Source organism: Miniopterus schreibersii, assembly GCF_964146895.1.
Source record: "Miniopterus schreibersii genome assembly, chromosome: 15".
NCBI lineage: Eukaryota > Metazoa > Chordata > Mammalia > Chiroptera > Miniopteridae > Miniopterus > Miniopterus schreibersii.
In genome coordinates this window covers 22,366,064-22,393,611 of record NC_138115.1, presented here as the reverse complement: position 1 = coordinate 22,393,611, position 27,548 = coordinate 22,366,064, and the positions used below count along the sequence as shown (strand labels likewise).

Below are 27,548 nucleotides of genomic sequence, written 5' to 3'. Positions count from 1 at the left end.
CCTGAGTGAGAGACTTCAAAGGAAGCTGGGCTTATCTTGTATAGTTATGGTTCTATATGTGCTTTTCTCTGAGTGTTTATTCAAACATTTGTTCTGTGATTGTCTTCCAAGTAACTGAGAAATTAATTATTTATATATGGTAGCTTTTAGTTAACCAGAGCATTTAATTAATGCTGTTTCTCCCAAACTTTAAATAAATAGGAGTTTACTGCAATTGCTTCTAGTTAAGCCTGTGTCATTGAGTTTAGATATTTAGGTCACTTAAATTGACAAGAAGTTAAAATGTTTATCTTGATGAGATTATATACATGTATTTTAGATAATACTAATTTTTAAGGAGTCTATCTTTAAGCATGATTCTACCATAGCTTTACTTGGCAGAATTCCACAAGCAAATAGAATTGCAATTATCAGGTAATTTACACTCCCGGTTCTGATGCATATGATGTCTCTGTTCAGACAGGTCCTACCAGTTCTAATTTTTCTCAAATACGTTTAGAAATTTACCTGGTTAAAAAGTATCCAGTGGTTCGTTTTGTTTTTGCTTTGTTTTGATTTGTGTCCGTTGCTCCTGGGAGCAAGGACTAAGAAATCTAAAGGAGAGTATTAGTGAGACATAATCTAAAAAGGAAGAAGTGGTTGAGAGGGAAGAATCGGTGGTATAGAGGCGTCAGATCATAGGAAACAATAGTCACATTTTGTTGGCCGGTTCTCTTCTGAATTGAAAAGGACTGTAGCACAGTTTTGGGCCACCTCCTTTATTTTACAGATGAGAGTGCTGAGGTTCAGAAAGAGGAGGTGTCTGCCCAGGACCCCACAGTAGGCTAGTGGTAGACCTGGAACCCATGTCTCCAGAGTCCTAATTGGGTGCTCTTTTTAGGGTCTCACTGTGCGAAAGTAGCAAATTGGACTCTGGCTGCCTTCCTTCCAGGGATTGGTCTGTCCTTTTTGGAGCTGTTTGGAAAATGAAATAGAAAAAGAAATGGCAAATGTGTTCTCTTACGTTAGTGTTCAGCACTGAGAAATTAAATCCATCAGTCTGCTAATCTCAGAAATAATGATATGTAGAGAAATAACGCGGTCCTGGCTGGAGTGGCTCCCAATAGCTGGTGGTCAGATTCCTAGTCAGGGCACATGACCTGGGTGTGGGCTCGATCCCTCCCGGGTAGGGGGCGTGCAGAAAGCCCCCAATCCATGTTTCGCTCTCACATTGATGTTTCTCTTTCTCCCTCTTCCTTCCTCTCTCTCTCTCTCATAAAAAAAAAAAAAAATCAATAAAATATCTTAAAAAAGAAAAAAAGAAAGAAATAGTGTGTAATAACAGAGCTGTCCAAATTCTTCAACATATACAACAGAATTTTTCATCGAGTGTTGCTAATGTAATTTTGAAATCTGAGAATTGAGTTGGGTGACTTCATTGTGACTCTCAACATTTATTTTCTTTCCCAACTTACCAAGCTTATTATGTATCCTGGGTTAATCTTCAGATGTTGTTTTTGTTGTATCACTCCTTTTCCCCAAAAAGAAGCTATGGGGACTCAGGGACTCTTCACGACTGGATGTTACTGTACAGAGTCAAGCCTGATTTCTGCTGGCTTATTCCTTGTACTCCTACTCTGGCTCCCTTTATCTTTTTCAGTTATGTTATCTGCTGTCCACCCCCAGAACCCTTTGCTTCAGTAAACTCGTGGCTCAGGTCATTTTGATAGCCTGAACGCTTTTCCCCTGCTACTTTGCTTACTCAACTTGTCCCCTTTTTAAAACCTAATTACTCGGAGTAAACCTTAATAGTCTTTTCTTTTGTATTTCCAAGATAATTATCTTTCTTTACCGACTTTTATTATAAAAGGTGTTAAAAAGAAAAGAAAATTCAGTCAGTGAAGTAAACCCTTCCCATCTCAAGTTCCTAGTTTTCCTGAGGTAACCACTGTTAAGTTTCTTTTGTAGCTGCCTTAAGCTTTTTGAGGCTTGGTCACAAAGTGGCAGCCTTATCTCCAGCTATCACATTTGCATGCAGGACAGTAAGGCAGCGAAGGGAGGAGAAAAGGTGTCCCGAGCCATATCTGATCATTTTATTAAGAAAAGCAAAAGCTTTTCCAGAAGCCCAAAACAGACTTCTGTTTATGTCTCATTGGCCAGGTCTGTGTTACGTGGTCACTCCCAACTATAACTGGAATAAGAGAGCATTTTGTTTTCTCCATCCCCCTAGTGGAGGTAATAAGGGAGAAGGGTAGTTGGGAGTGTATTTGTCTACCACCCATGAACTCTTATTTTCATACTGGGTTTTGATAAGTTAATTTTATAACAGTCCACTTCACTACATTCTCGTATTGTTTTGAATACGTTTTCAGTTGTGTTTCTTTTGTCTTTCTAGTTGTGTTATTTTAAAATTATGAAAAATAACTGCCTTTTCTCAATTGAAGAAAAGAGAAAACTCAATCAAAATGATTTTAAAAATCAAAGGAATTTATTAATTCACATAGCTCAACAATCTGAAGGTCGGGTGGGCTTCAGGTGCAGTTTGATTCGGAGGATCCAGCGCGGGTCGGTGGTTAGAGTGTCGGCCCTTGCACCAAAGGGTCTCGGGTTCGATTCCCGGTCAAGGGCACGTACCTCAGTTGTAGGTTAGATCCCTGGCTGCAGTCGGGGCAACCGCTCAATGTGTCTCTCTCTCTCCCACTCCTTCCTCCGCCTCCCCCCTCCCTTCCACGCTCTAAAAGTCAATGGGAAAAATATCCTGGGGTAACGATTAGCAACAACAGAAAGGATCCTGGTCTTTTCAGGCTCCCGCTTTATTTCTCTGTGATTTTCTTGGTATGTGGCTTTGTCCTTGGGCTGACCTCCTTGGTAGTAGCAGAATGGCTTTACCATATTAGCCAAAGAAGACTGTCTCTTCTGATAGCTCTCTCGGGCTTCTTTCCAGAAACTCTGCAGCAAACGTCTGCAAGACGAGTGCTCGTAGGGCACCGACCACTGTGATGGCCTCGAAGCCTGTCCTTCAGGAAAACCTAATTGCATTTTCATCAGTGTCTATTTATTTTATTGCTTTTAATGTGACATCTGTTTCTGTCATAGCCTAATTTTTCTCTTCTGTTTCTTTCTTGAACTTCGCTAGCTATAGTTTCATCTCCGCTTGTTGTCTTACTGTTTCTCCTTTAAGCTCTTATTTCGGAGAGGTTATATGCCTCTTACAAAAAATCACACAGAGAAATGTTGGTTCATAAATTTCAAGTTCTTTGTAGCACAATTCCTCTGGTGTATTTTCTTTAAATGTTTGCTGTTTGTAATGTTTCTTTTATCGGGTACTTTATTTGCCTCAGTCGGTGATGATTCCAGTCTCATTCTTATTCAGTTTTAAATGGGGATTGTTCTTTCCAGGGTAGCAATTTGCTGAGTGATTGTGATTGGGAATTGTTTGGGCAGAGTGCTGGGGGTAAAGGCAACTTGAATTTCAGCCTGTTGCCTCAGAATAATTTCTTACAAGCCCAAGCACTCCATCCTGAGGGCATTTCTCCTTTCCAGTATAGCAGGAATTTTGACTGTTGATGAAGCCAGTATAGCCAGGTCCTTCTCACTTAGTGTGTGAGTAGCTAACCCGGCAGGGTATATGTATCCATTTTTGTGAAGGCTTTCGTGTATGGTAATCTTGCTGTTCATTCCCATGGCCATCCTGTTGAAACTGAAATGTGCAGTTGCTTGTTTTTGTTGCCTTTGGTATTCTGTGTTTTTCTCCATCTATTGGAGGCAAAGCTGAAATGAAAGTTTAGTTAATATAAAGCTTAAGAGTCTTCTCTTGGGATTCCAAAGTTATTTAGTTTTTAATTTTTAGAACTAAATTTAAATGATTTCCCCATAGTGTTTCATATACTCAAGTCCCCAAAGAGATAGTTGTATATATTTTTAAACCTATAACAGTAATCATACAAAAGAAGAGTCCTGCTGGAATGGACATATGCTGAAATGTGCAAGGTAAAACTCAAATTTTGAAATTGGGATATTTCACAATTTGAAGAACAGCAGTGTTTTCACAGTAACTAGAAATCTAATAGGAAGAGAACTTGGCATTTATTGGGTGTGCCAAGCTTTTCAGAGTAAATAAAGGCCTTGGACCTCAAGGAGCACTTGGTCTTGGTCTATGGGGGAGATAGAGCCTTGTGTAATTATAACAGGCTTTGTTAAGTACCATGATCAACATGGTGGCATCTAGGTAGCGTGATCAGTTTTCTGAGGGTGGTGTGATTATCCCCATTTTTCGAAGATGGAGAACTAGATCCGAGGGATTAAGTAATATGCCTAAACTCGCATAGCTAGTCTGGGACAGAACCAAGATTGGAACCTGCCTCTGACTGACTCCTGGCCTCCAGGATTGGATATTTTATATATATATATATATATATATATATATATGTGTGTGTGTGTGTGTGTGTGTGTGTGTGTGTGTGTGTGTATACACATATGTATATAAAATATATCTTTTATTGATTTCAGAGAGAGAAAGGGAGAGGGAGAGAGACATAGAAACATCAGTGGTGAGAGTCATTGATCGGGGCCTCCTGCATGCCCCCGACTGGGGATCAAGCCCGCAATCCGGGCATGTGCCCTGACTGGGAATTAAACCTTGATCTCCTGGATCCTAGGTTGAGGCTCAACCTCTGAGTCACGCCCGGCTGGGCTAAATATTTTTATATTTTAAGTTACTTTTGTCCTGAGTAATCATTTAAAGTTCAATTAATATGCCTGTAAAAATACTGAGTGATATCAAACATTTTATTTTGTGTCTAATGAAATACTCTGGAATGCCTTCAATGTTCCTCAATCCTGCTTTGAAATTATGTTCATTTAAGGCCACTTTCTTTATGAAGCCCATACCTAAGTTCCTTCAGAAAAGAGGATTTCTCCCTCCTCTGCCTTCTACGGTAGTTCTCCGTAGCCACTGGGGATACATTCCAAGACCCCCAGTGGATGCCTGAAACCGTGGATAGTACTCAACCCTATATATACTATGTTTTTTCCTATATATACATATGGTAGTTTGCCTGTGATAAAGTTTAATGTATAAATTAGACACAGTAAGAGATTGACAACAATAACCAATAATAAAAGAGCAATTATAATAATATACTATATTAAAGGTTATATGAAAGTGGTCTTTCTTTCTCTGTCTCTCTCACTCTCTGATAACTGATCTAAGTGACTGAGTGAGTGACAGGTGAAGAGACCTGGACAAAGGGATGATTCACATGTGAGGTGGGACGGAGCAGGACAATTCTAGATTTAATCACACCACTCAGAATGGTGTGCAACTTAAAATTTATGAAGTGTTTATTTCTGGAATTTTACATTTAATATTTTGGGGCTGCAGTGGACTGTGGGTAACTGAAACCACAGAAAGAGAAACTGCAGGTCAGGGGGGACTACGGTACTGTTTGTAGTTTTTGCAGTCTGCCCTCAATTAGAAGCCCTGCAAAGACAGGGACCGTATCTTACTCATCTTTGCACCCTTCACTTTCAGGCCGGTGAAGTGGTGCTTGTGGTTAACATGGCACTCGGTCCATACTGTTTATTGGATGCCTTGCTTGTCATATGTTTAGGATCCCAAAGAAAAGTAAACAGTACTTGGAGACATGAAAATTGTATCTGTTTTGGGTTTACTTCCAGGTTTTTACCTCTTTCATGACCCTGGGCTGGATGAATTTGTACCTGAGACTTGTAGATAGGGGCCAGGTGTGTATGGGGAGTGTTGTTGATGTCTCTGCTCCTGGGGTCCCTGTAGCATTCTCTTGTCAATAGAAAAAAAATTCTAGGTGCTACACTTTGTATACTGTCTTCTATCAAGAGCCAAACAGCACTTTTCAGCTCTGCAAAATATTTTCACATTCACTTGCCAAGTGCACATAGTAGGCATTTTAACATTTTATAAGTGCATATTGGACTCTTAAGGTTATTTGGACTCTTTTCGTTCAATAACCAAGTGTGCATTTGCAAGTGAAAACTGAGGGGGTGATTTTTCTCTTTTGTGAAGAGTAGTGGGCCACATGCCAGATGAATTAAGAGGAAAGGCCTAGAAAGAGTCCATGTGTTATTTTTCTCTGTGGCCTTCTCAGTTTATTAAAATTGGCAGCTCGTTCTTTAAATAATCATGATATTAAAACAGCAAACACGAAGCAGTGCTCTGTCAGAAGCTGATTGGAAGGTTTGCTTAACTAAGAGGGAGTAAAGCGTCTGTTTTGTGTGTCAGCCTTCCTAAGGGAAATATATTGCTGTACCTTTCCATGGTGGTTCCAGGCCAAATGAAAAGTGTTTTAGCCTGTGCTTTAAGCAGTTGTACCTGTAGAGTGTCTATAAATAAAATATGGCCATTTGGTTATTGCAGCGGAGAGCAGACACCAGTAAGTGTGCAGGTTCAGTGATGCTGTGTTTTCTCATGTTTCTCTCTCTCTTTCAAACTTGTTTTACTGGGAAAATGGGGAAGAGAGAGCAGGAAGGATCATTTATTTAGATGGAGTGTAAATTGGCATTACTGCAACCAGGATCATAATTTTCTTCTTGGCAGCCTGTACCACAGGGCTGTTAGCACAGATATCCTGTAGCCGTAATCTTGGCGTAATCAGAATTTCAAAGTGCACTGATAGCCGTTCAAAAATAATAGGATTATACCTGAAACTTTTATGGGTGGAGTGGTGAGACTCCTTAACCCTTGAGTAACCAGCCTCACCTAGAACTTGAGGCAACCAGGAATTTTAGAGTTTTAAAAAAATTTTAAATTTTTATTTTTTACTCTTTTTGAAGAGAAAAGGCAGATCCAGATCCTTGTAGGGTAGCAGACGGCTTGTTTCCGTGTTCTCCCAAAGAAGCCTAGAACTTTCAGTTATGTTAAGGCCTCCCACTGTTATTGTTACTATTGTTAAGTTGAACCATTTGGAAAATGAACAAAACAATATTCTTCATGTCTATTGTTATGAGAAGAATGTCTCTCTAGCCCGCTCTATTTTTTTTTTTCTTTTATTGTCCTGGGAGGTACAGCTCTAACTTCCCACATGCCTTCAGTAAGAAAAACCAAAGAAAAGCTACCATAAACCCAGCAGAAACAGCCCTCTCTAAATAATAATTACTACTGTTTATTATGTACAATGTGAAATTCTGTCTTGAGATCACAAATGAAAGGAGCAGTCTATGGCTGGGTGGAGGTGAGCAACCGAGAAGAGAGGAATTGTCCGTAACCCTGGAATTTTAGGGCTGCATCAGACCCCATAGGGGCTGAAGATAGAGGGAGGCTGTTTATTGAAGTGGACATGTGGTGGACTAGAGAGAACGGGTGAGGTTTGGGGGAATAAGCGAGTCAATGTGGTACATTTTGTGTGAAGTCAACAGAGCAAATCTACTCCAGTATTAGACACCTGTTTTCTGTGTGTGTGTGTTTTTTTAAATCCTCACCCAAGGAGTGAGGATATTTTTTCCATTGATTTTTAGAAAAAGTGGAAAGGGGCGGGGTGGGGGGGGTGGGGACGGGAGAGCGTGTGATTGGCACTAACCACTGGGCCACACCAGCCGGGGCTAGACCCCTGTCCTTAATGCCCTCTTCACAGTGTGCTTTTGTTTCGTGTACATTATGGGTAAGTAGCTAATGTGATTTTCGAATATTTGACAACTTTTAGGGTAAGGATGCTAAATTGAACTCTGCATGCATTATAATCATATTTTTAAAGTTACAAAAAAAAGAAAAAAGCGTGTGTGTGGTTTCCTTCACAGAGCCACAGCTGTCTTTAGTTACTCGGTGGTCCTCAGGACAGACAGGTGAGGGATACGGTCGCAGCATTCCTGGACTCTCCTTTTTGGAAATCCACATACTGTCTAATTAAGCACAAGGAAACGGCTCACTGCCCAAAAGACAAGCTTTGTTCCCGCTCTTTTACAGATTTTGTTTCTGTTTGAAGTTCTGTCGGGGTGGGGGAGGGGCAGGGCAGGCCTGTTGTCGGAACAGGCCCCCAGCTTCTCAGGGAAGAGCGGGAGCCCGTCATCTGTGAGAATGGCTGTCAACATTACCCACCTTTGTATGTTCTTTGTAGTTTGCGGAACCCTGTGATAGCCGTTGTCCCGCTGGGTCCTTGGCAGCCTCTGTGATGGGCCCGGGAAGTTTATCGTACCCATTGCGCAGATAAAGAAATCGAGGCTGGGAAAGGTAGAGTTCCGTGATCAGGATCACATGGCTCAGTGTGGGTCAGCGCTGGACAGGAACCTGACTTTTCTGACTCTATCTAGTGCTTTTTTTTTTTTTTTTTAAACTAGGAAGCCAGTCTGGGATTGCAGAGAGCTCAGAAAGCAGGCTTGTCATTTTCTCAGCTTCCGATGCTACAGACTTCTCTCTGCTGTCCCTTTCCTGGCTTCACCGGTAGATGCCATGTTCCCCTGCAGCCCTTTCTTTTTGGTCTTGAATCCCTAGACCCTCTGCTTTTTCCCTAGGGTTTGATTCTCTCATGAGGATTGTGGTTTATTGTTACGGGAGCCAAAGCAGTCAGCTCTTCCCTGGGAGGCTGGAATGTCGCTTGTCCTCTAAGCCTGGCTAGAAACCTAGTTTTTCTGTAGAGCTCACCAAGCTGTCAACGTCAGTGTCCCCTTCCAGCTGCCCTAGACTTGATCCAGAACTCAGGGTGTCTGGCCCCTGGTGGCTGTCTTCCGTTCCAGATTCTAGAGCTCTGTCTTCTCATTTGTTGTTTCAACAAATCTTTGACCTACCAGCTGCCAGGCATTGTGTTAAGTGCTGGAACCCGCTAGGAAAACTGGAAGGGAGATGGACATTAAGCAGAGGAGCGCACACACATGACATTACCACTGCCTCTGAGTCCTCTGGAGGGACAAGGTGCGTGGTGCCGTGTGAGTGTCACTGAAAATTCACCGTCACCAGCCTTAACTGGACACACACACTGTGGAAATCCTACTCTGCTCCCCTAGTAAATGCCCTGTCTCATTTCCAGGACCGTTCACACCCCTACCCACATGGGGATAAACAGAAAGTCCTGGTTTGTACATTTCTAGTGTTAATACAGACAAGCATTGGCACTTTAGGTAGTTTAAGAAGAGAGGCTGAGAATAGGGGAGTTCATTTGCTCCTTCCCTGTAAAGCAAGGCTGGAATTGTGTGAATTAAAACGATCCGTTTCGCAGTGGGAAGGAGGCTGAGCTGTTTCTTAGGTTGGCTTACATCGCCCCCTAGTCCTGCCCAGGAGTAACTCCGTGGGATGCCCTTGAACTCTGGGAAGTGTGGGAAGGGGCAGGTGCCCTACTAAATTCAGTTCAGAATTCTCCCCTGCCCCTTTGGTGGTGGTTCTGAACCACTAGGGGAGGAGCACGTGTGAAAATTATGTGGGGAGCTATTTTCAAACTATACTTCTTTCTGAATGTACCTTTTTCCTGGGTGTAAATTCAAAATATATCTCACTGGGTCCCACCCCAGATTTACTAAACTGACCTCCAAATATGGGGCCTCGGTGGCAATGGCTTTCAAAGCCTCCTGGGTGATTCTAATTCATGGCCAGGGGTGAAAACTGTTCTTCTGGTGGATGGGTTTCTGGTGGCCCTGTGGCTGTAATATTCTTAAGGCATCAGTGAAAACATCGGAAGGATGACTGACAAGGCTATGTTGGCAAATAAATCCTTGGAAAAGTAGAATTGTGAAAAGAATCTGATGGTATTGACCATTTATTTAATCAAGTATTTGCAACAAAACCCATTTTATTCTACTTTATACTACTGAATACAGTTGGCTTGGTGAGAAAGGAATACCTGAACTATCTGCTTGCTTTATGGAGCCTGTCTTCCCTCATTGGGGTTTTGGGTCAGTAATTAACCTAGGAAACTTTAAATACCTACTCCTACAGACACTGGGGCATAGGCAAAGAAAAATAAGACATGGATCTAACTTCAAAGAGATCCCAGGGTGGTGGGGAAGATGGATTTGTTTAAACATTGTAGGGTAAACTTACAGGTGCATGTTAATCTCAACATTGCAAATGACCTGTTTTCCATACCCAGTTTTTATTTAGCTGCTTTTTACAAATCTAATGCTAAACTTGTCCCTTGCAAGTTAGCAATCACTGTGGACTTAAAAAATTCTTATTTTTGGTTAAACTTAAGACCCTGGGTAGAGTGGAAAATCCGAGCTTCGGATCCCAGATCTACCACTCTTTGTGTGAGTTTGGATAAACTACTTAGCCTGATGTTTTCTCATCTATAAAATGGTGATAGTACCTGATAGCATTGTTGCGAGAAATAAAAAACAAAATATGTGAAAGAACCTAGTATTATCCCATGTACCATTCCCAAGATGTAGTAAGTGTCCTTTGTCTTTCTATCCCTTCAACTTCAGGGAGAAAATAACATTCTGAGACAATAGGAAATTGCCCCCATGAGCTGTACCAGCCACCGATTATATGGCTAAGGAGAGTAATTGTAGTAATGGTTTGCTTTGATCCAGTTTTCTTAACAGTGGCATTATTGTCATTTTGGTCCAGGTCAGTCTACAAGTTGTGGGGAGCTGTCCTGTGTATTGTAGCAAGTTTGGCAGCATCCCCGGCCTTCATTCACTGGATGCCGGTAGCAACCTCAAGTTATGACAACCAGGCATTGCCCAGTGTCCCCCACTGGGGGATAGCAAAATTGGCCTGGTTGAGAGGCAGTGGCCTAGACCCTTCCCACCCTGTTCTGTATGGTGAATCCTTTCCCTCTGCCTCTCACAAGCATTTAAGAGTTTTTACTATTGGTTAGAGAAGTACAAAGTATAAACACAGTGTGGCTATTTCATATTTACCAGAGTAGTGGGAATGGCAAAGATAAAAAAGTGTTGTCGAGGATGCGGAGCAACCTGAAATCCCACACACCGCTGGCAGGAGTGTACATCGGTACAGCTGCTTTGGAAAACTGTTTGGCAATATCTACTTAAGCTGAACATGTGCTTACTCTATGACCAGACATATTTACTCCTAAGTATGTATGTAACAGAAATGCAGTCATATGCTCACCAAAGACATGTACTAAAATATTTGTAGCAGCAGTATTTATAACCACCTCCAAATAGAAACTGCCTAGATGCCAATCAATAGTAGAATGAAGTATGCTCTGTTAGAGCAATGGGTTACTATATAGCAATGAAAATGAATGATTTATTTTAAGCTGCACAGAAAAATTAGGATAACACTTGCCAACATGATGTTGAATGAAAGAATCCAATTACAGAAGAGTATTTGGCATATTATTCTATTTATATAAAGTGGTTAAACCAAGCTATGCTCTTAAAGGTTGGGATAGTAGTTACCTTCTGGGAGGCAGTTACTGGAAGGGGAAGCATTAAAATTCTCTCTGTTAAAATAACAGATGTGTTGTCTGCTTTCTGGATTGGATCCTAACCAGTTGAAAGGGTGATTCTGGAGGTAGGAAAATTCTGCATAATGAGCCCTTCAAATGTTAAGTACTTAGGATTTTTCCTCCATTGGTGTTCTTCTCCTATCTTTACCATGGAAGCTAGTTCTGGCCAACCTTGCAGGAATACGTCTGTGGATAATTATAACTTGGGAGAATGTGAATATCAGAATAATATTTTATTTGTGAGGCTTCTTTGAATGGGACTACTGAACCTAAGTGGTTTTTAGCAATGAAAACAACTAAAATAATAATTTTTGTTTGCAAGAAAACAATTGTGTTGTCAATCATTGTAAGGTACTACTCAAACTAACAAGTTACAGTGTTTGGCAAGAGATTTATTCTTTCTTGGGAATGCTAATTGATTAAATTCTCTTCCAAAATACTGATTTATTCAAAACGTGGGTCTTGGTGTGCATTTAAAAATACTATTTATATCTTAAACTCAGGTTAATAAAGCAGATTTCTGATTGAATCATTTGATATCAATTGAATTGGTTTTGTTAGTATTTTAATTTTTGCAAAGCCTAGTGAAGATTCAACTGTTTGTTGTAAGATATTTGCTGTGACTTTTATTAAATAAAACAAGAAGCTTATTGTGTTGGAAATATATTTTACATCAGGTGAGAATAGCCCAATGTGCAGTTTGCTTTCTTAAATTTGTCTTTGCAATTTAAAATTCACCCCTAGGGGGTACTGTTGTATTGAAAGTTTAAATATTTGATTTGAAAAACCATTTTAAATTTAAAAAACCACACATATATTTGTACTAAAATCCCACTAGTTACAGTAAATGACCTAGTAACTACTTAATAGAAGTCAAGTGTTTTAACTTAGAAGTGGTACTATTTTATAAACAATAAAAGTCAAGACTTAAGCTTAATGGTATTTGCTTTTGTGAAAATTTGACAAAGTACTGTATATTTTTCATCGTCATTTCAGTGTGAACAACTCCAAGTTAAAGAAATAAGCAGTATTTTATGATATATTTAGGAATCCTTTCCTTGATAGAAAATGTAATAACATAGGTAACTTAATAGATATTTAGGTTCACATCATTGATACTTGAGGCATTTGAAAATTGTTTTGTTTGGGAGTCTTCTGTAATTGAACAGCTATGTTGTTGAAGACCTACAGTGTGCAAAGTAGTCTTTATAATCTGGTGGGGAGAAATACATAAATTATCTTATAATCTGCTTTTCTTTAGAATTAAGGAAACCTATAAGCTGTCTAACCCTATAAAACACAGTGGAATAAAGAGATTAATCCTAACTAATGGGGTTTTTGGGGGGAGGAGGTAGGGTTTTAGCTAGGCCTTTAGGTAGAAGCCACAGAACTTTGCATTCTAAACAATACAGGGTGGGTCAAAAGTAGGTTTACAGTTGTTTGTATGAAAAATAATACAATAATAAATAAATAATAATGCAAGAGTAAACTCTGTTTTGAGTACTCACAACTATAAACCTAGTTTTGCCCCACCCTGTATTTAAAAGAAAAGGAAGTTTGATTTCTTAAGTCTTCCTCCTTCCTACTGAATGCTTGGTTTTCATTTAAACTTTTTTCTGTGCTTTCCTTCTTACAACCTTGTGTTAATAATTAAGATATTAAAATAAAAACATGCAAGTGCCTTAACCAGTGAAGTGTTTTCCAAGCATCATCATCATTTTGTTCCAGAACATATTATACCGAGGAATGTACCTGTAAAAGGCAGTAGAGTCTGGAGATGCTTTTACACATTTTATTTTTATACACCCAACTTCTTGTTCAAGCTGCAAGTTTAGGTCAAAGTATAGTCAAACTTATTTTCTTCCTTCAATAAGGTTTGTTTTATTATTCACACAGAGTAAAATGATTGTAAAAAAAATATGTGTGTGGTAAGGAGAAAAAAACATGCTTTAAAATGAAAGCATTAGCTAAATGTCTAGGTTGCTTAGAATCCTGGGAAGAGAGCAGTTGAATCCAGTAGACGAACCAAATAGCCCAGTAGGATTATTTCTATTTCCCAGCGTCTTTGAAGAGATTATTGTTAGACTTAACGGTAAAACATTCCCTTTTCTGCACGTGCTCTGATGAAAACATTTTATGTTTTAAAAAGTGTCTGGAGAGTGATTTTGATCGTTTGGCTTTTGTTAAGCACCTAAAAGTTTTGGTGATTCTATTGTAAATTGATACTCAACTCTCTAGCAAGTAGAACAGTTTAACCCAGTCATTGGTCTGGGCTCTCTTATCATCATTGGTCGTCATTATTCCACAAAGGTGCTGAGATGCTGCCATAGGGAACATTTATGGAGCACCTACTGTATGCCGTGAGGAGCTTTATACCAAGAACTGAAGCTTAGTTTTCCTTCCCTCCAGAAGCTTGTGGTCTGGTTTGGGGAACTGATACTAATACATGAAATAATTAGTAAACCAGTGGAATACAAAAAGCATATGCATCCATGTCTGTGTGCTCTGAAAGTTTAAAGTACAGAGAGTTTCTCCCTGGACGCTGTTCTTTAGGACGGATACCTCACCATAAACATCCTCGTGTTTTATAAAGTTCTAAATAGATGTTTGGGACTTTATTATTTTTAGTTGTTAAATCTAAGTCAAAAGGACATATCATGGTGTTTAAAAATAAAATATATATGGTCCATTGCTTTTGCCTTACCAGGACATAGTTTCACATTATGTGCCTGCTTTTTAAAAAGTGGGGAACTTCCTTCACCCTCATCTTGATCATATAAGGAACATACTCTTTATAGGTAAATTAGAAATACAGAAAAATGTCAAAAAATGCCCGTGACTCAAAGATAGTATTAACGTTTTGGTATTCTTCCCAGCTTTTTAAATACATGTGTATACTTTTTTCTATATGTGTATATATGCCCATAGAGTATCCCTCCAAAACTGTATACGCCCTTTAACAGCTAATAGCTCAATTGACGTTTCTTTCTTTTCAGATTTAACCCATTGGAATATATAATTATTCAAAATGTGTACACATTTTTTTGGGACACCCTATATATAAGTAAAATTGGCAAAGAGTGTACAGCTTTTTTATCCTATTTTTATTGTTTTCAGTTAACCTGTGTAGTACTATTATATATAGTACATAATATAGCATTTCCTCGTGTCATTGAATATTTTTGAAGGAATTATAATGGCTGCATAATATTCTGTCATTGATAGGCCTCAGTTCCACTGCATTCCCTTATTTTTGTACTTCTAGCTTTTCAAGTTTTCATTATTATAAATAGAAGGATGCAAAGCATCTTTATGTACCTCTTTAACCACATCTTATTATTTTCATAAGACAGAGTTCTAGAAGTAGAGCCCAGTTGGCCAGGAAAGGAATGTGAGCATTTTCAACACTGCAAATAGCTTAATGTGAATGTCACACTGCTTCGTAGAAAGGCATTATCTATTTACCCTCCACTATCAGGGAACACAAATTCCAATGGCATCTCACCTCACCAGCATTAAATAAGATTGAAAAAGGCTTCTTGTATTGTTAATTTGGGAGATTGACGATGATTTAATTAAAATTTCTTACTTATTAATGAGGTTGAATAGTTTTTCAACAATGTATGGGCCATCCATTTCTTTCTCATGTTCTTTGCTCATTAGAAAAATATTTAGATTATTTTTTCTTACTACTCTAAAATGTTCTTTATATACCAAGAACATTTATCCTTCATCCATCATAATATATGTTACAAATATATTCTTTTGTGCTTTGCCTCTGTACTTGGTTTTGGTGTTTTCAGAAGTACAAAAACATGAAATTTGTATATTCAGTCAAATTCTTGAGTGTTTTCCTCTGTGACTTCTTTAAGTTTTTTTTTTTTTTTTCAGGCATAGAAAAATGTTTCCCTATTCCAAATTACATAGTCTGAACATATTCTTACGGTTTTCAAAGTCTTTACAGTAAAAACTTCACTTTATGACAATATCTGTTTAGTGCTGCTTAAATCAGTACCCAGTTTCACCCCAAAACGTTCTTTGCTTTATGTCTTAAATATCTGATAATTCAAATTTCTTCATTCTTAAAAAATAGATCTTTCAACCTGATTTTTTTATAGACAAAATTTAGCACCATTCTTCCTGTTAGTATTTTAATGATGAATATATTAGCCTATGAATCAACTTAAGAAGCATTGGCACTTACTCATATCTTTACAATGGTATTATTTGAATCTGGTTGAATCACAGTATTTTAAAAAGAAACTTTCCTTCTCAAAATAGCTATATAACGAAATATATTAAAGCAGGTAAATTTTCCCCTCCAGATGAAAGCAACAGTTCTCAACCTTGGATGCTTATTAGAATCACTTGGGACTTTTATTTTTTTAAATCCTCCCCAAGGATATCTTTATTGATTTTTAGAAAGGGAGAGGAGGAAGGGGGAGAGGGAGAGAGAAAAATCGATCTGTTGCCTCCGGTACCGGACTGGAGATGGAACCTACAACCTTTTGGTGTATGGGACAGCACTCCAACCAACTGAGCCACCCGGCTGGGGCTCACCTGGGACTCTTTAAAAAAGACCCTGGTGCTGGGTCCCACCCCCTCAGATTAGTTTGGGGTGTTAGCTCAGCATTAGGCTATTTAACAACTCTGCACTGATTCCAGTGTGCAGCCAACTCTCTCACACAGGGGATATGCTTTATGCTAATGTTTTCTGATTGAGAACTTATGTGTCAAAGAACATATAGCACAGTGATTGTACTCCAAAGCTGTTAGTTGAATTTGAATTTGATACTTAAAGGTAGTAAGACTGTTATATAAATGCAATCATTGTGTGTATACTAGATGCTATAAGAGGTTTCTTCCAACCCTCCCGCCAAATCCCATTAAGTATTTTAATTACAATTGATGATATACATATCTTTCAATGTCGCTAATTTAGTATCTAGCATTAGTAATAAGTTAAAGCTTGTGAAATCTTGATTTTCCTGACTTCAGCAGCCGCTGTCCCAATGACTACTGTGGCAGCAGTGACGGTTACAGTAGTTGGGCGCTGTAGTCATCTCCAGATAAGATTTGATTGGAACACCTTGCCATGAACAGGCCTGTTACCCCAAATGCAACTATTGCTGAATTTTTAACCTATGTCTCCTTGAAATTACATACTCAAATCTTATTTTAGAGCGTTAAAATTTCAGGTTTTGCTGATCTACAGTTTGGCATACTTATTGGTATTTTCTAAGTCTCCAAATAGTATACAATGATGTCAATATGGAAACACTTCCTATGGTGAATTATTAGTCTATTTAAGGTGCCAAGACCTGGCTGCTTCTGCAAAGAAAAAAAACTACAAAATTAAAAACTACCCCTCCCCCCCACACTTTGCTGTTGTGTTCTTCCAGTGTGGAAGACTCTGAACATCCAGCGATCGATTCAGTGAACAGCTTTTGGGCCCCTCCTTGCTGTGCGAGGTGTTGGAGATGCAGGTTGAAAGCCCCAAGCCCAGCCCTTCCAGCGGGGAACAGCAAGGCTGCATGCGAGTAGCCCGCGCAGCTCCAACCACTCCTTTCTTCCTCTTTAACACCCCCCCACACCCCGTGTTTTTTTTTTTTAGAAGGTTATAATATTAAGGGAAGAAAACACTCTAAAAGTAGTTCTCACAGCTATTTTGGGGGCCACGGGCCAGTCCTTGCATCCCTCGGAGCCTCAGTTTCTTCTGCTGTGCGGCGATTCCCTCCCTGCCCCCACGAGCTCGGAGGATCACGAGAGACATTGTATGGAACTACAAACGCCAGTACTTTTAAAACACGCAGAGAAAGTGTAAATGGGCGCTGGGAAACACTTTTTAAAAGAAAGAAAAGGAACCCCTTGCCAAATAGACGTGGTATATGTACCACATCATCACACACCGGGCTTAGGAAACCCAAACGAGACGTTACCCTAGAGTTACATTCCATGGAAGTTTGCTTCCATGATGGATTTTTTTTTTTTTTTTTTTACTTTTCCCTCAGCTCCTGCAAAAGAAACTTCCTGGGTTTTCTCTTTCCTCCTACGGCTCTGCGGCGGCAGGGCCGCTTCCTGCCCCGAGCGAGCGGCTCCCCGCGGCCCCTCCGTGCAGACTCTCCACCTCCTCTCTCTCTCTCTCTCTCTCTCGCTTGCAAACACTCGATACATTGGGAGGCTGATCTTGTGCAGAAAGTATCCCTGACATTTGCGGCGCCCGGCCCAGCGCGCAGGCGCGGCGCGCTCCCGGGAAGAGGAAGCTCGTTTACATACGAGTCATACCGCGCATAGCCCGCGTGTCAGCGCAGGGGACTTGCGGCGGCGGCGGCTGCGAGGGCGCCGCGGGCTTTGTCCTGGGAAATGTGCGCCGCGCTGGGCTTCCTCGCTCCTCTCTTCCTTCCCAGAAAGACTTGTAAAGACTTCTGAAACGCTTTCTAAATGCTCGATTGAGGATACAAAACTTAGACCGTCTACAACTAAACCCTTGAAGGGTTTTGTGTGAGTTCAGTTTTGTGTGTGTGTGTGCTTCTTTTTTTTTTTTCCCTTTCTTCCAACTTTTACATACTTCGTTTTGATTGTTTGAGGCCGGGCCTCCGTCTTTGTGAAGTTTTAAAGAGAAGAGCCAGGAGCTACTCAGCAATAAAATTGATTTTTTTTTTTTTTTTTGAAACGTACTCTTTTTTTGGGGGGCAAAAGCAAAGAGCTGGTTTTCTGTGCTAGCCCAATAAATGCTATTTATGAAGATGGACCTGTTGAACTACCAGTACTTGGACAAGATGAACAACAATATCGGCATCCTGTGCTACGAAGGTAGAGGCTCTCTTCTAGAAATCGCTATCCTGTTTTAGGAAAGCCACTCCTCCTCTAAGGTTTTGAGTGCCTTCCCTGCTTTTTGTTCTCTTTCTTGGGACGTTCGGGTGCTTTGAGAGGTGATATTATTCTGTGCCCTTTTCAGTTTTCAAAGTGTGTTGTTTATATCTTCGCCTTTCTGGGGGTAGTGGTGAGGACTGGGGGTGGGGAGGACGTGAAATATAAACTGTTAAAAGTTTGCTTTACGCTCGCTAGCAACATACTATTCAGATTTTTGACTCTTTAAAATGTAATTCTTTTTAATTTCTGTTGGTGTTTTCTTTAGGGGAAGAACTTTTCGGACCCAAGTAAAAGTTAAATGTATCGTGTTTTTTGTTGTTTTGCATTGATATTTATTTTAAGCGCTACACCATCTACAGTATTTGTGTTGTACTACAACAGCGCTTCGGGTTTGCATATAGAGGGGAACAGAAAGTTACAGTGAGTTTTTGTTTTTGGGACCGATTGTCCCAAACAATGAATAATTTTTCTGTTCGGTTTGGGGGACTGGAAGGGCACCCATGTCACCGAGCGAAGACTGGCTCTTTGTCTGATTTCCCATTTCCTGTACAGCTCCAGAGAGTTCTGACATTGAAGGATGTTCCCTCCACACTCCGGTCCCTTGTGGAAGTGATTGCACAACTCCCCAACCAGAAAGCTAAAAAAAAGAAAGAAAAGGGCTCTGAATTCTTATTGTTTATTACCACTTACTAAACCATGAGGTATTTCCCTACTGCGCTGTAGTATTTCAAGCCGTCTCTGTGGGTAGCAAGAAGAGAAGAAGTGATTTCTTAATCTGTTGGAACATTATCTACGTGCGATTTGAAAAAGTGGTAATGGCCTGGGTTTGAGTGGCCAGAGGCATCTCCGGGGGAATTCAGCTTGGCCCGGGGAGTGTTTTTTGTTGTAACGACATACAAATCGAGGAGACCTCTCCTTTCTGATTCAGCAGGAGCAGTTTCCATGTTTCTCCTGTAGTGAACTGAACATTTCTCTCGAAAAAAAAAAAAAAGAAAACTGAAGAAACTTGGGAGGGTGAGTGGATCCACTAGTATTTTTCACATAAAAAATCTCAGGCCTGTTGCCTAATCAGTTGAAAACTTATTAGGGGGAAAAACAAATCTCATTCATGCCTTTTTTTTTTTTTTTTAAACCTGGATAAGGATTTCATACTTAAGTTTTTTTGTTTTTTTTAAAGGTTTTGTTTTTTTTCTCCCCTCCAACTTGTCCCACTAATGGGAATTTTGATGAGTTGCTTTCTTTGAATCTGCTGCTTAAGTATCATCTTGCTTGTGAGGTCACCCATTTAAAAGGCAGATTTCTCCAGAATAGTCTCAACAGGCCCATGAAATTAACTTCCTGCAGTTAGTTTTTAAACTTTTCTTTAGTGAACAAGAAATTAAAAACTTTGGAGGCAGTTTCTGTTTATTATTGAGTCATGTGATACCCTCAAAACAAAATGTAATGATCAGCTTAAGAAAGGAATATAAAGATTGTTAGGAAGTTGATACCACGTTAATTTTTGTATGTGTCCAGTTGGTGGTGGGGGGGAAAGCTTATGGAAAGCCTCTCCAGGTTGACTTGTCCTGCAGTGTGTAAAACACAGGCGTCGTCTTCTGGCCTCCCTCCTTGTTTGTGAGGGAGAAACTTTGATTTTGAAAGTCAAGGAGATGTGTGGGATGATACGCTATATAGTCTTGTTTGGTTTAAACATCTGCTGCTATTTTCCTTATTATGAAAGTTAACATTATTCTAACACCAAAATAAATATACAGGATATGAAGAAAAGCACAGCAGAATTTGAGTGGTGTTTATAGTGGGTTGTTTATGCACTCGTGGTTTTCTCATTGTAAACACTGCACACATCTGCTCTGAACTCAGAAGGGTGTTTTGAAGATGGACATAAATCTTAGATGGAAAATTTTTTTTTTTTTTTTTTTTTTTGGGTAAGAAAAGTCGGAGCAATTGTTCCTTTAAATCCAACACTTGAAGAATATTTGTGTTAAGCGTCTCAGCTCACCAGCATTCCAGGGAAGTTATTTGGAAAATGGAATGTACAGTTGGTAGGCAGCGCTTGATTTCACTCAGGGCACAGGCAGGTTTCACGTCTCTTAAGAATAAGGGGACGCATTTTCTGAATTTTTAGCTTTAAATATTAAGATGTCGATGGTTATTATTATTCTCTAGGTTCGTTATACCATATTCCTTAGTTATATTACACACAGCTCTGCTTTGCAGAATAAACCATGTGTTTGCACCGTCTTTCTTCAGCCTCTCTAGCAACTTACACACAAATGGGTCTTTTCTAGCCAATTATCTGGTAGCATACAGTGCCCTCCTAAAAGCCCACACTGAGAGCACACTCTGCATGGCTCACTCAGGTGGACTTTGTGTGGTGACTGCTCTCCGGCACCTGACTTCCATCATGGTCCTCCAGAAGCGTCACTGAAAAGAGAATGAAAGAAAAAATTCACCACCAATAGTAGGCATGGGGTGGGGGGGCCCGCTGGGGTAGGAGGAGAAGATTGGCAAAGGGCAGAAAGAATCTGTAAGTCTGACTAATTTCTGGAAACTAATTACCTTCAGTGAATGATCAGCAGATGAGCAGAACCCTGCATGTGTTAATGCGTCTGTTCGAAAACCTCACGGTTTATTGCTGCAATCCTCAACAGTTAACCAGTTCATCATCGCCTCTCTGAGGGGTCAGATTATACCCGTTTGCATCCCAGTTTTGCCTCCATCTCAGTGAAAAGGTTCTAGTCCAACCCCAGCCTTCCATTTTCCCCTCCGAACTCTCCTGAGAACACTCCAGGAGGAGATCAGAATCCTCCTGAAGGCAGGGAAGGCACTGTCTTGGTCGCTGCTGTCTCTCAATCCTGACCCTGTGCCTGATAGGGCTCAGAAAAATCAACAAAATCTTTCCAATAGCAGTTGTAGTCGCTACTGTATAATTTAGCACTTGGTTATGTACAGTGTTGCACTATCTAATTATCTAATTATTTGCAGAGCTGTACAGAGCCTTGACATCACCTGATACATTGGCCTTGCTTTTACCAAGGAAACAGGCCCAGTGAGATAAATTGTTCAAGTTTATTCAGAAAGTTTGTAACAGAATTGAATTGCGATGATAACCCAATTGCGGTGATTTTGACTCTTCCATGATTTTTCTATACTGGACTGCCTCTCCAAAATTATTTCATGTCTTGTCTCCTGAATTAATTATTAGCTCCTTGATGTTAGAGACCACACTCTGTCTCTGGGACCATCACAGTTCCAACGCAGGGACATTGTGGATCACAGTGCACAGTCGAGCCTGTTCTGGACTCTTCATTGCTCCGAAGCCATTGCTGGTCTGTCCAGGTTTCCAGGCTGTTAGACTTTCAGGAAGGCCGGCAGTGAGACTCTAGGTGACCAACCTCATTGGCATTTACTTTCCTTGCTGCATCGGCACTTAAACGTTTGCTTTACCTTTTTCTGATTGTGCAGAGGAGGTGGAGGCCCTGTGTAACGTCAGTTCACAAAGAGTGTCTCCCAAGGGAGCAGGGAGCTGGTTAGACCATGGACTTTTCTCAAGATGGCAGACTGTTATATTTACATAATTACTTGGTGCTGAAAACTTAGGTCCTAATAAATGTGCTCATGGTTGGCTGTGGCTTTAAGCTGCTGTTAGTGATACTTTAATTATGGGTTAAGAGCCATTAGTGTGTAATTCGGTAGAAGAATTCTCCCCTTTTAATTTAATAGTATGATTTATATTGGGAGAAAGTAAAAACAAATCACATATTATGATCATCTGAAAGCTTAAGAAGAGCGTATTCTGAGTCCCTCACATTTTTGAGCTGCTCGTTGTTTTAGAACATAATTATCACTTGTTTCATCAGAGGCTACATTTAAATTAGCTTTCTGGAATTGCAAGGGAAACACACGCAGGAGTGGAGTTGAGTGAGACTGCTAGGAATGCGAGCAAGGCCGGGTGACGGTTTTGTTTTCTGCCAGTCTAACCACCAGCGGTTTAATGGAGTCCTGGATTCATTGTTCTTTGTCTCATGAGCTCAGAGGCATCAGGAAACTTAGAAGCGTTGGGTACTATGAAGGTGAAAAGGCCACAGAGTAGGGCCATTTTGTACCAGCCTCAGGTCCCCAGCCCTGGATATCAGGTGACCAGCTCTTGATCCAAGGGTGTGTTCCAAGGTAGAACATCTGCAACTGTTTTGCTGTGGAAATTCATTTTACTTTAGCTTTTTGTTTGTAGGAGAGGGAGGGAGAGAGGGAGAGAGACAGGGGAGGAGCCTGATGAATAAAACAGGCCCAGGTGAGCCCAAGAGATCTCCCGAGAGAGATCTGGCCAGTTTGTATTCCCTTCTAATTACAGTTTGTGAAGGGAAGGTGTGATTATACATACCCTCCTTCCTCCTAGCTCCCCACCCTTGTTTCTCTCTCTGCTTCTGGAAGGATTATTTTACTTGGCTGTTTATCTTCTGGAGCCTGCACATGGCTTTGTTTGAGAAGGCAGATTTCTCTTCCTTCCTTCCTCCTTCCCTCCCCTATTGTCCGCGCGGCCTTCTTCTAGGGAGCTTAAATTTGTTGCTGTGAAGATTTTGTTTTTTAAAACATGCCATAAGATAAAAAGAAATTCCCTCTGGGATTGTGAGGATGTTGCAGAAAACTGGGTTTTGTCATGAAGAAATTGGATCCAGATTTAGCACTTGCTGCATGTACACAAATATATGAAACCAGCCTTACCAGGGATTGTTTCTGGCTACGCCTGTTTTATCTCTCTATATGTTAACATTTGTTCAGTGACTGTTTATATTTAGTGGTATCTATGTATTGCATATTGAGTTCATTGGAACTACTTTCTGGTCTTGCTCAGCAACATCAGTTTGTCCTACAAAATAGTCTCTCTCCCTGTTTTATTTTTTCATGAACTCATGTATCAGGCCCCCCCCCCCCTCCTGTCCATCCCCCCAACGCTTCAGCCATGGACACTTAATTTTAAAAGCAGAGTCTGGAAATGGTTTTACTTTCTCCATTTGTTTGTTTTTCCTCCCTCCTTCTCTGTCTCCCTCCCTCCTTTCCTCTCCCTCCCTTCCTGAATATTGCAGTTCTGCTAAGTTCTATGAAATTACTCCCGTCAATTTGCTTCATCTTGCCTTTTCTGCATTTAAAAAATAATAATAATTCTGTAGGTTGTTTTAATTTCAGAGTAATACAGGGTGTGTTTTAATCCTAACCATGTGAATCCCTGCTCATTAGGAGAATGTTTATTTACCCTAAATAAAATAGGAAATCCATTCTTAAAGTTCTCCATTTGTTGCTATTTATATGACCCTTCCGAACTCTTAACATTTCACCCATTTGTTTGCAAAGAAACATAACAAACTGGAATATATTTAGTAAGGAACTCACTACTGTCCTTTAGTCACCCAGGATCCATTCTCTCAGCGTTTATGGGATGCCTGCGCGCGGCTAAGGAATGTATTAGGTCTTGGGGTTGGTCTTTGTCTGTCTGACTCTGTCTCTCTGTCTTTCTCAATTTCTGTTATGAAATAGATCACATATACATGAATGTGCACAAAACATGTGTATTTTATAGTTAAAAAATAAACCTTGTAATCATCACCAGGTCAAAAAATAGTAAATTGCCTCCTTCAAGTATTCTCTTCCGGTCACAATTTCTCCCAACCCAAGAGGTCATCACAATTATAATTTGCTTTTTAAAATACCTCGACCACTACCCGGCTAGGGTGGCTCAGTGGTTGAGCATTGACTCATGAACCAAGAGGTCGCTGGTTCAATTCTTAGGGCAGGTGCCCGGGTTGCCGGATGGGTCCCCAGTAGGGGGCGTGCAGGAGGCAGCTGATAGATGTTTCTCTTTCATTGATGTTTCTACTCCTCTACCCCTCTTCTCCCTCCTCTCTCTAAAATAAAAGAAAAATATTAAAAATAAATAAATACCTTGACTTTTATGACTGTGTGTGTAATTCTAAACAAATTAGCTTAGTTTTGTCTGTCTTTTTTTAGTGTCTTCTGTTGCGTCTTTGTTGATGAGGTCTTTTAAAGCAGTGGAATGTCCTAAGAGTCGGTCGTTTCCGTGTGATGCCAGCTTATCTTGGAGTCTGGGGAATCGTGGCTGAGGAATACATGTGGATGTCCCAGCCTTCCTCTTACCTGCTGTTGTGCTGTTTATTAAACAGCCCTGGTGATGCTTTGGTCTGAGCTTTTTTTCAGTCAGTATTTTGTCCATGGTTTTCACCACCTGTTAAAGCCTTCCACCATCCATGCTGTAATGGAAAATTAGGTGTTAGAAAAATTCTGCACAGTTTTGGAGAGTGTAAAAGCAGGGGGACACTTGGAGATACATAGCTTATTAATTAGGATCTGAACTGCGACTCTAGTTCTGCATTAATAAGCAAATTGCTTAAAGGCTGAGACTTGCTACAAGTCAGCTTTGTTGCAGTGCCAGGTTTCTTTGGATGTTAATCCAGGGACTTTTAGATACAGAGAAAAAGCTTAAATTGTTCCAATATTGAAACAATACTCTACATTGTATAGAGATGGATGTTAGAGAGTAACAAAGATCTGAAACAATAGTCTGCCTTATGCACTATCTAAAATTATGAATGAAAATGAATCATCCATATGTATTGCTCTTGTTTTTTATTTTATATCTGTTTTGCATGAAAATAGTTGCCTGCTAATTCTTCTTGGCTAATGATTTGGTTTTAATAGAGTGAATTCCAGAATTTAATGGTTTGATGCAGATGCACTCTGCCAAGCAATTTAGCCAAGTTGTTTACACTACCCCAAATCCAGCTGGACAGAGTCTATGCTTCTTCCCGATAACAGTTGAGGGAGTGATGAGTGCAAATTTCTGGATGTTTTCCCCCCTTTGAAAACAAACACATCTTCCATTATGTGGCAGCACTGTTAAAGTGACAAGGGATTAATTTAAAATTTTATTTTAATGTCAGCAGCTTTTTCCTGTACCCATTTTCTCCCATTCTTACTCCGTGTGTCCTCTTAAACTATTGTTTTTCTGATGAGTAACTGATAAACGATTGGCTGACCCCACAGAGAACCCTGGTTTTATTTCCCTGCTGAAAAGCTGTAACCTCTTTGCCAATGCTTAAAGTCACCCGTGAGAGTGATTTTGGTAGCTTTTTAAAAAGGAATATGTAATAGCAGCTGTATCAGGTTTTAAGTTCTATTGAGTAGAGGGTAAAAGGGATGGAAAATAGTAGTCATTCTTGGTATAAAACCTATGTAAAGTTCTCTAGCACTGCTCTGCTGAGTTCTCTATTGGGAACAATTGCCACCAGTTTCTGGAGACTGCGATGGGAGCCCTTTTTCTGTTAGAGACTTTATAACAACAAGAGATGGCTGATATTGGTAGGGAAAGAGGTGGAATGAAGTGAGTTCCAGAACTGACAGTAGACATCAAACGTTGCTCTTTTTGTCCAGTAATAAATACAACACAAGAAAAAAAATACATAGAATATACACACACATACGTACTGTACTTGTCCAACAGAGAGAGAGTGCCCTCTGAATAGAGCTGGAAGAATTCTTACACATCACTTAAGGAGAACATAGAGGAACCACCACATCTTCTTGGCTTTCCCACCTTCAAACTCTTCTGAATCCAACCCCATCCCTCTTTCCTTTCCCTCAGGATCTGTGAAACGCTAATTCTTCTGTTGGTTCTCACAAGTCCCAACCCTTCGGGCCTCAGGGACTCATCCAGTGATCTGTTTCTTTTCTAGTTTCCTCTCCCTCCCCTGGGTCTTTCTCTTGATCATGTGTCCGTGCATCAGTCTCTCCCAACTTTAAAACAAAAACAAACCAACCCGTCCTTAAACCTTGTGCTCACCCTCTGCTCTTAGACGCTCTTCCTTGCCATCCAAGCCATCGGAAGAAGGTCAGTGTGTTTCTCCTTCCCTTCTGCCCATGCTATTCTTGACCCGCTGTCATTTGATTTCTGCTCCCACAACTCCCTTGACATTGTTCTGGACAAGGTTACTGAATGATATCCTAGTGCAAGTTCAGTGGACACTTTCTAGGCCTCACCTTAGTTCACCTCTGTGCCGTTTGGCGCTGACTCCTTACAGATTCCTAAAATTCTTACATCCCTTGGCTCAAATACTTACCGAGTCTCCACCCCATGGGGAATGAAGACCTGGTGAGCAACGCTGACAGGATCTTGATGGAGCTCCTGGCGGGCGGTGGGCAGGAGGCCTTAAAAGAGCGAGGCAGGCTGGTCCACACTGAAAACAAAACCTGTGGGTGCAGCTTGAGAATAGATTGGGAGGGAATAAGGAAAGTTTGTAGAGAGAGGAGATGGTGGGAACCTGTTGCCGTGGTTTAGGCAAGAGATGGTGGTCACCCAAATTATGGTGGTTGTGTAGTAGGACAGAGGTGAGCGGATCTAAGAGCTATTTGGAGGGAAGACTTGACAGGACATGGTGCTAGATTGAAGCAGGGGGTGAGGGAGAAGACTTAGAAGGCGTTGAGGGCGCCTCCAAGGTTTCCAGCTTACCCAAGAGGATGGATGCTGCTCCCATTTGCAGAGATAGGAAAACAGGAAGAAGACTGGATTCTGGGGTGAGGTCATGGGTATAGTCTTGAATATGTTGAGTTTGAAGGATCTTTGAGATTTCAGAGTAGAGGTAAGTTTTGGAAAGTTGCGTACATGGGTCTAGATCTCAGAGGAGAGGCCGCTGCTGGAGATACTAGTTTGGGACGGAGAAAACTGTGAAGCTTTGGGCAAGAATGGTCACCTAGGAACAAACAATACTGTAGAATGAGAAGCTGAAGAGGTCGTAGGAACTCTCAGGTCTTCAGTAATGTTCTTCTTTTTCCTATAAGAACCCCATAACGGACCCCTGCCTCCCATCTTGCTTACCTGTTTGTTATGTAAAGTTCTCCTGGGCTAGAGACTGTAGGAAAAGGCTGACAACTCCATCATCACATCAAGACTATTATGGGAACTTACGTAGGAGGCTCGCCTTGGGCAGCGACGGCGAGAGGACACGGCATGGCGGGTACTGAGGGCTCGGTTAGGGAGGAAGGGCAGGATGGGTAGGGGTTCTGGGGCGTCGCGCACCCCAGATAAGAGGAATGCTGGCTTGCCCTTGGAAGGCCACAGCCTGTGAACCAGCACAAACCAGAACTCCATGGGGCACAGGGTGGGGTTCACCAGGCAGACTCAGAGGAGTTTGGGAAGCAGTCTGTCCTGGCCGGGATCTAGCTGTGGGTCTGGTTCGGCTGTAGTCAGACAGTGGTCGTGCCATGGACCAGCCTCCTCCACACTGGTCTAAGGCTGATGGAAACTTGTGT

At 40.8% G+C, this 27,548-nt stretch overlaps 1 protein-coding gene across 7 annotated transcripts in view; it reads left to right on the top strand.

Annotated features, from left to right (window-relative positions):
• Positions 1–27,548, top strand: part of VGLL4 (vestigial like family member 4) — a 140,043-nt gene that overhangs the window by 50,115 nt on the left and 62,380 nt on the right. Inside the window, exon 1 of one of the 7 annotated variants that reach the window (XM_081159433.1) lies at positions 17,644–18,170. The exons of 5 other annotated variants lie outside the window; for them this stretch is intronic. In XM_081159433.1, coding sequence (XP_081015559.1) covers positions 18,089–18,170 — 82 coding nt within the window. In that variant the 5' untranslated portion in view covers positions 17,644–18,088. Of the gene's footprint in view, positions 1–17,643; positions 18,171–27,548 lie in introns of those variants that run through there. One more of the 7 variants, XM_081159439.1, reaches the window with a different exon arrangement.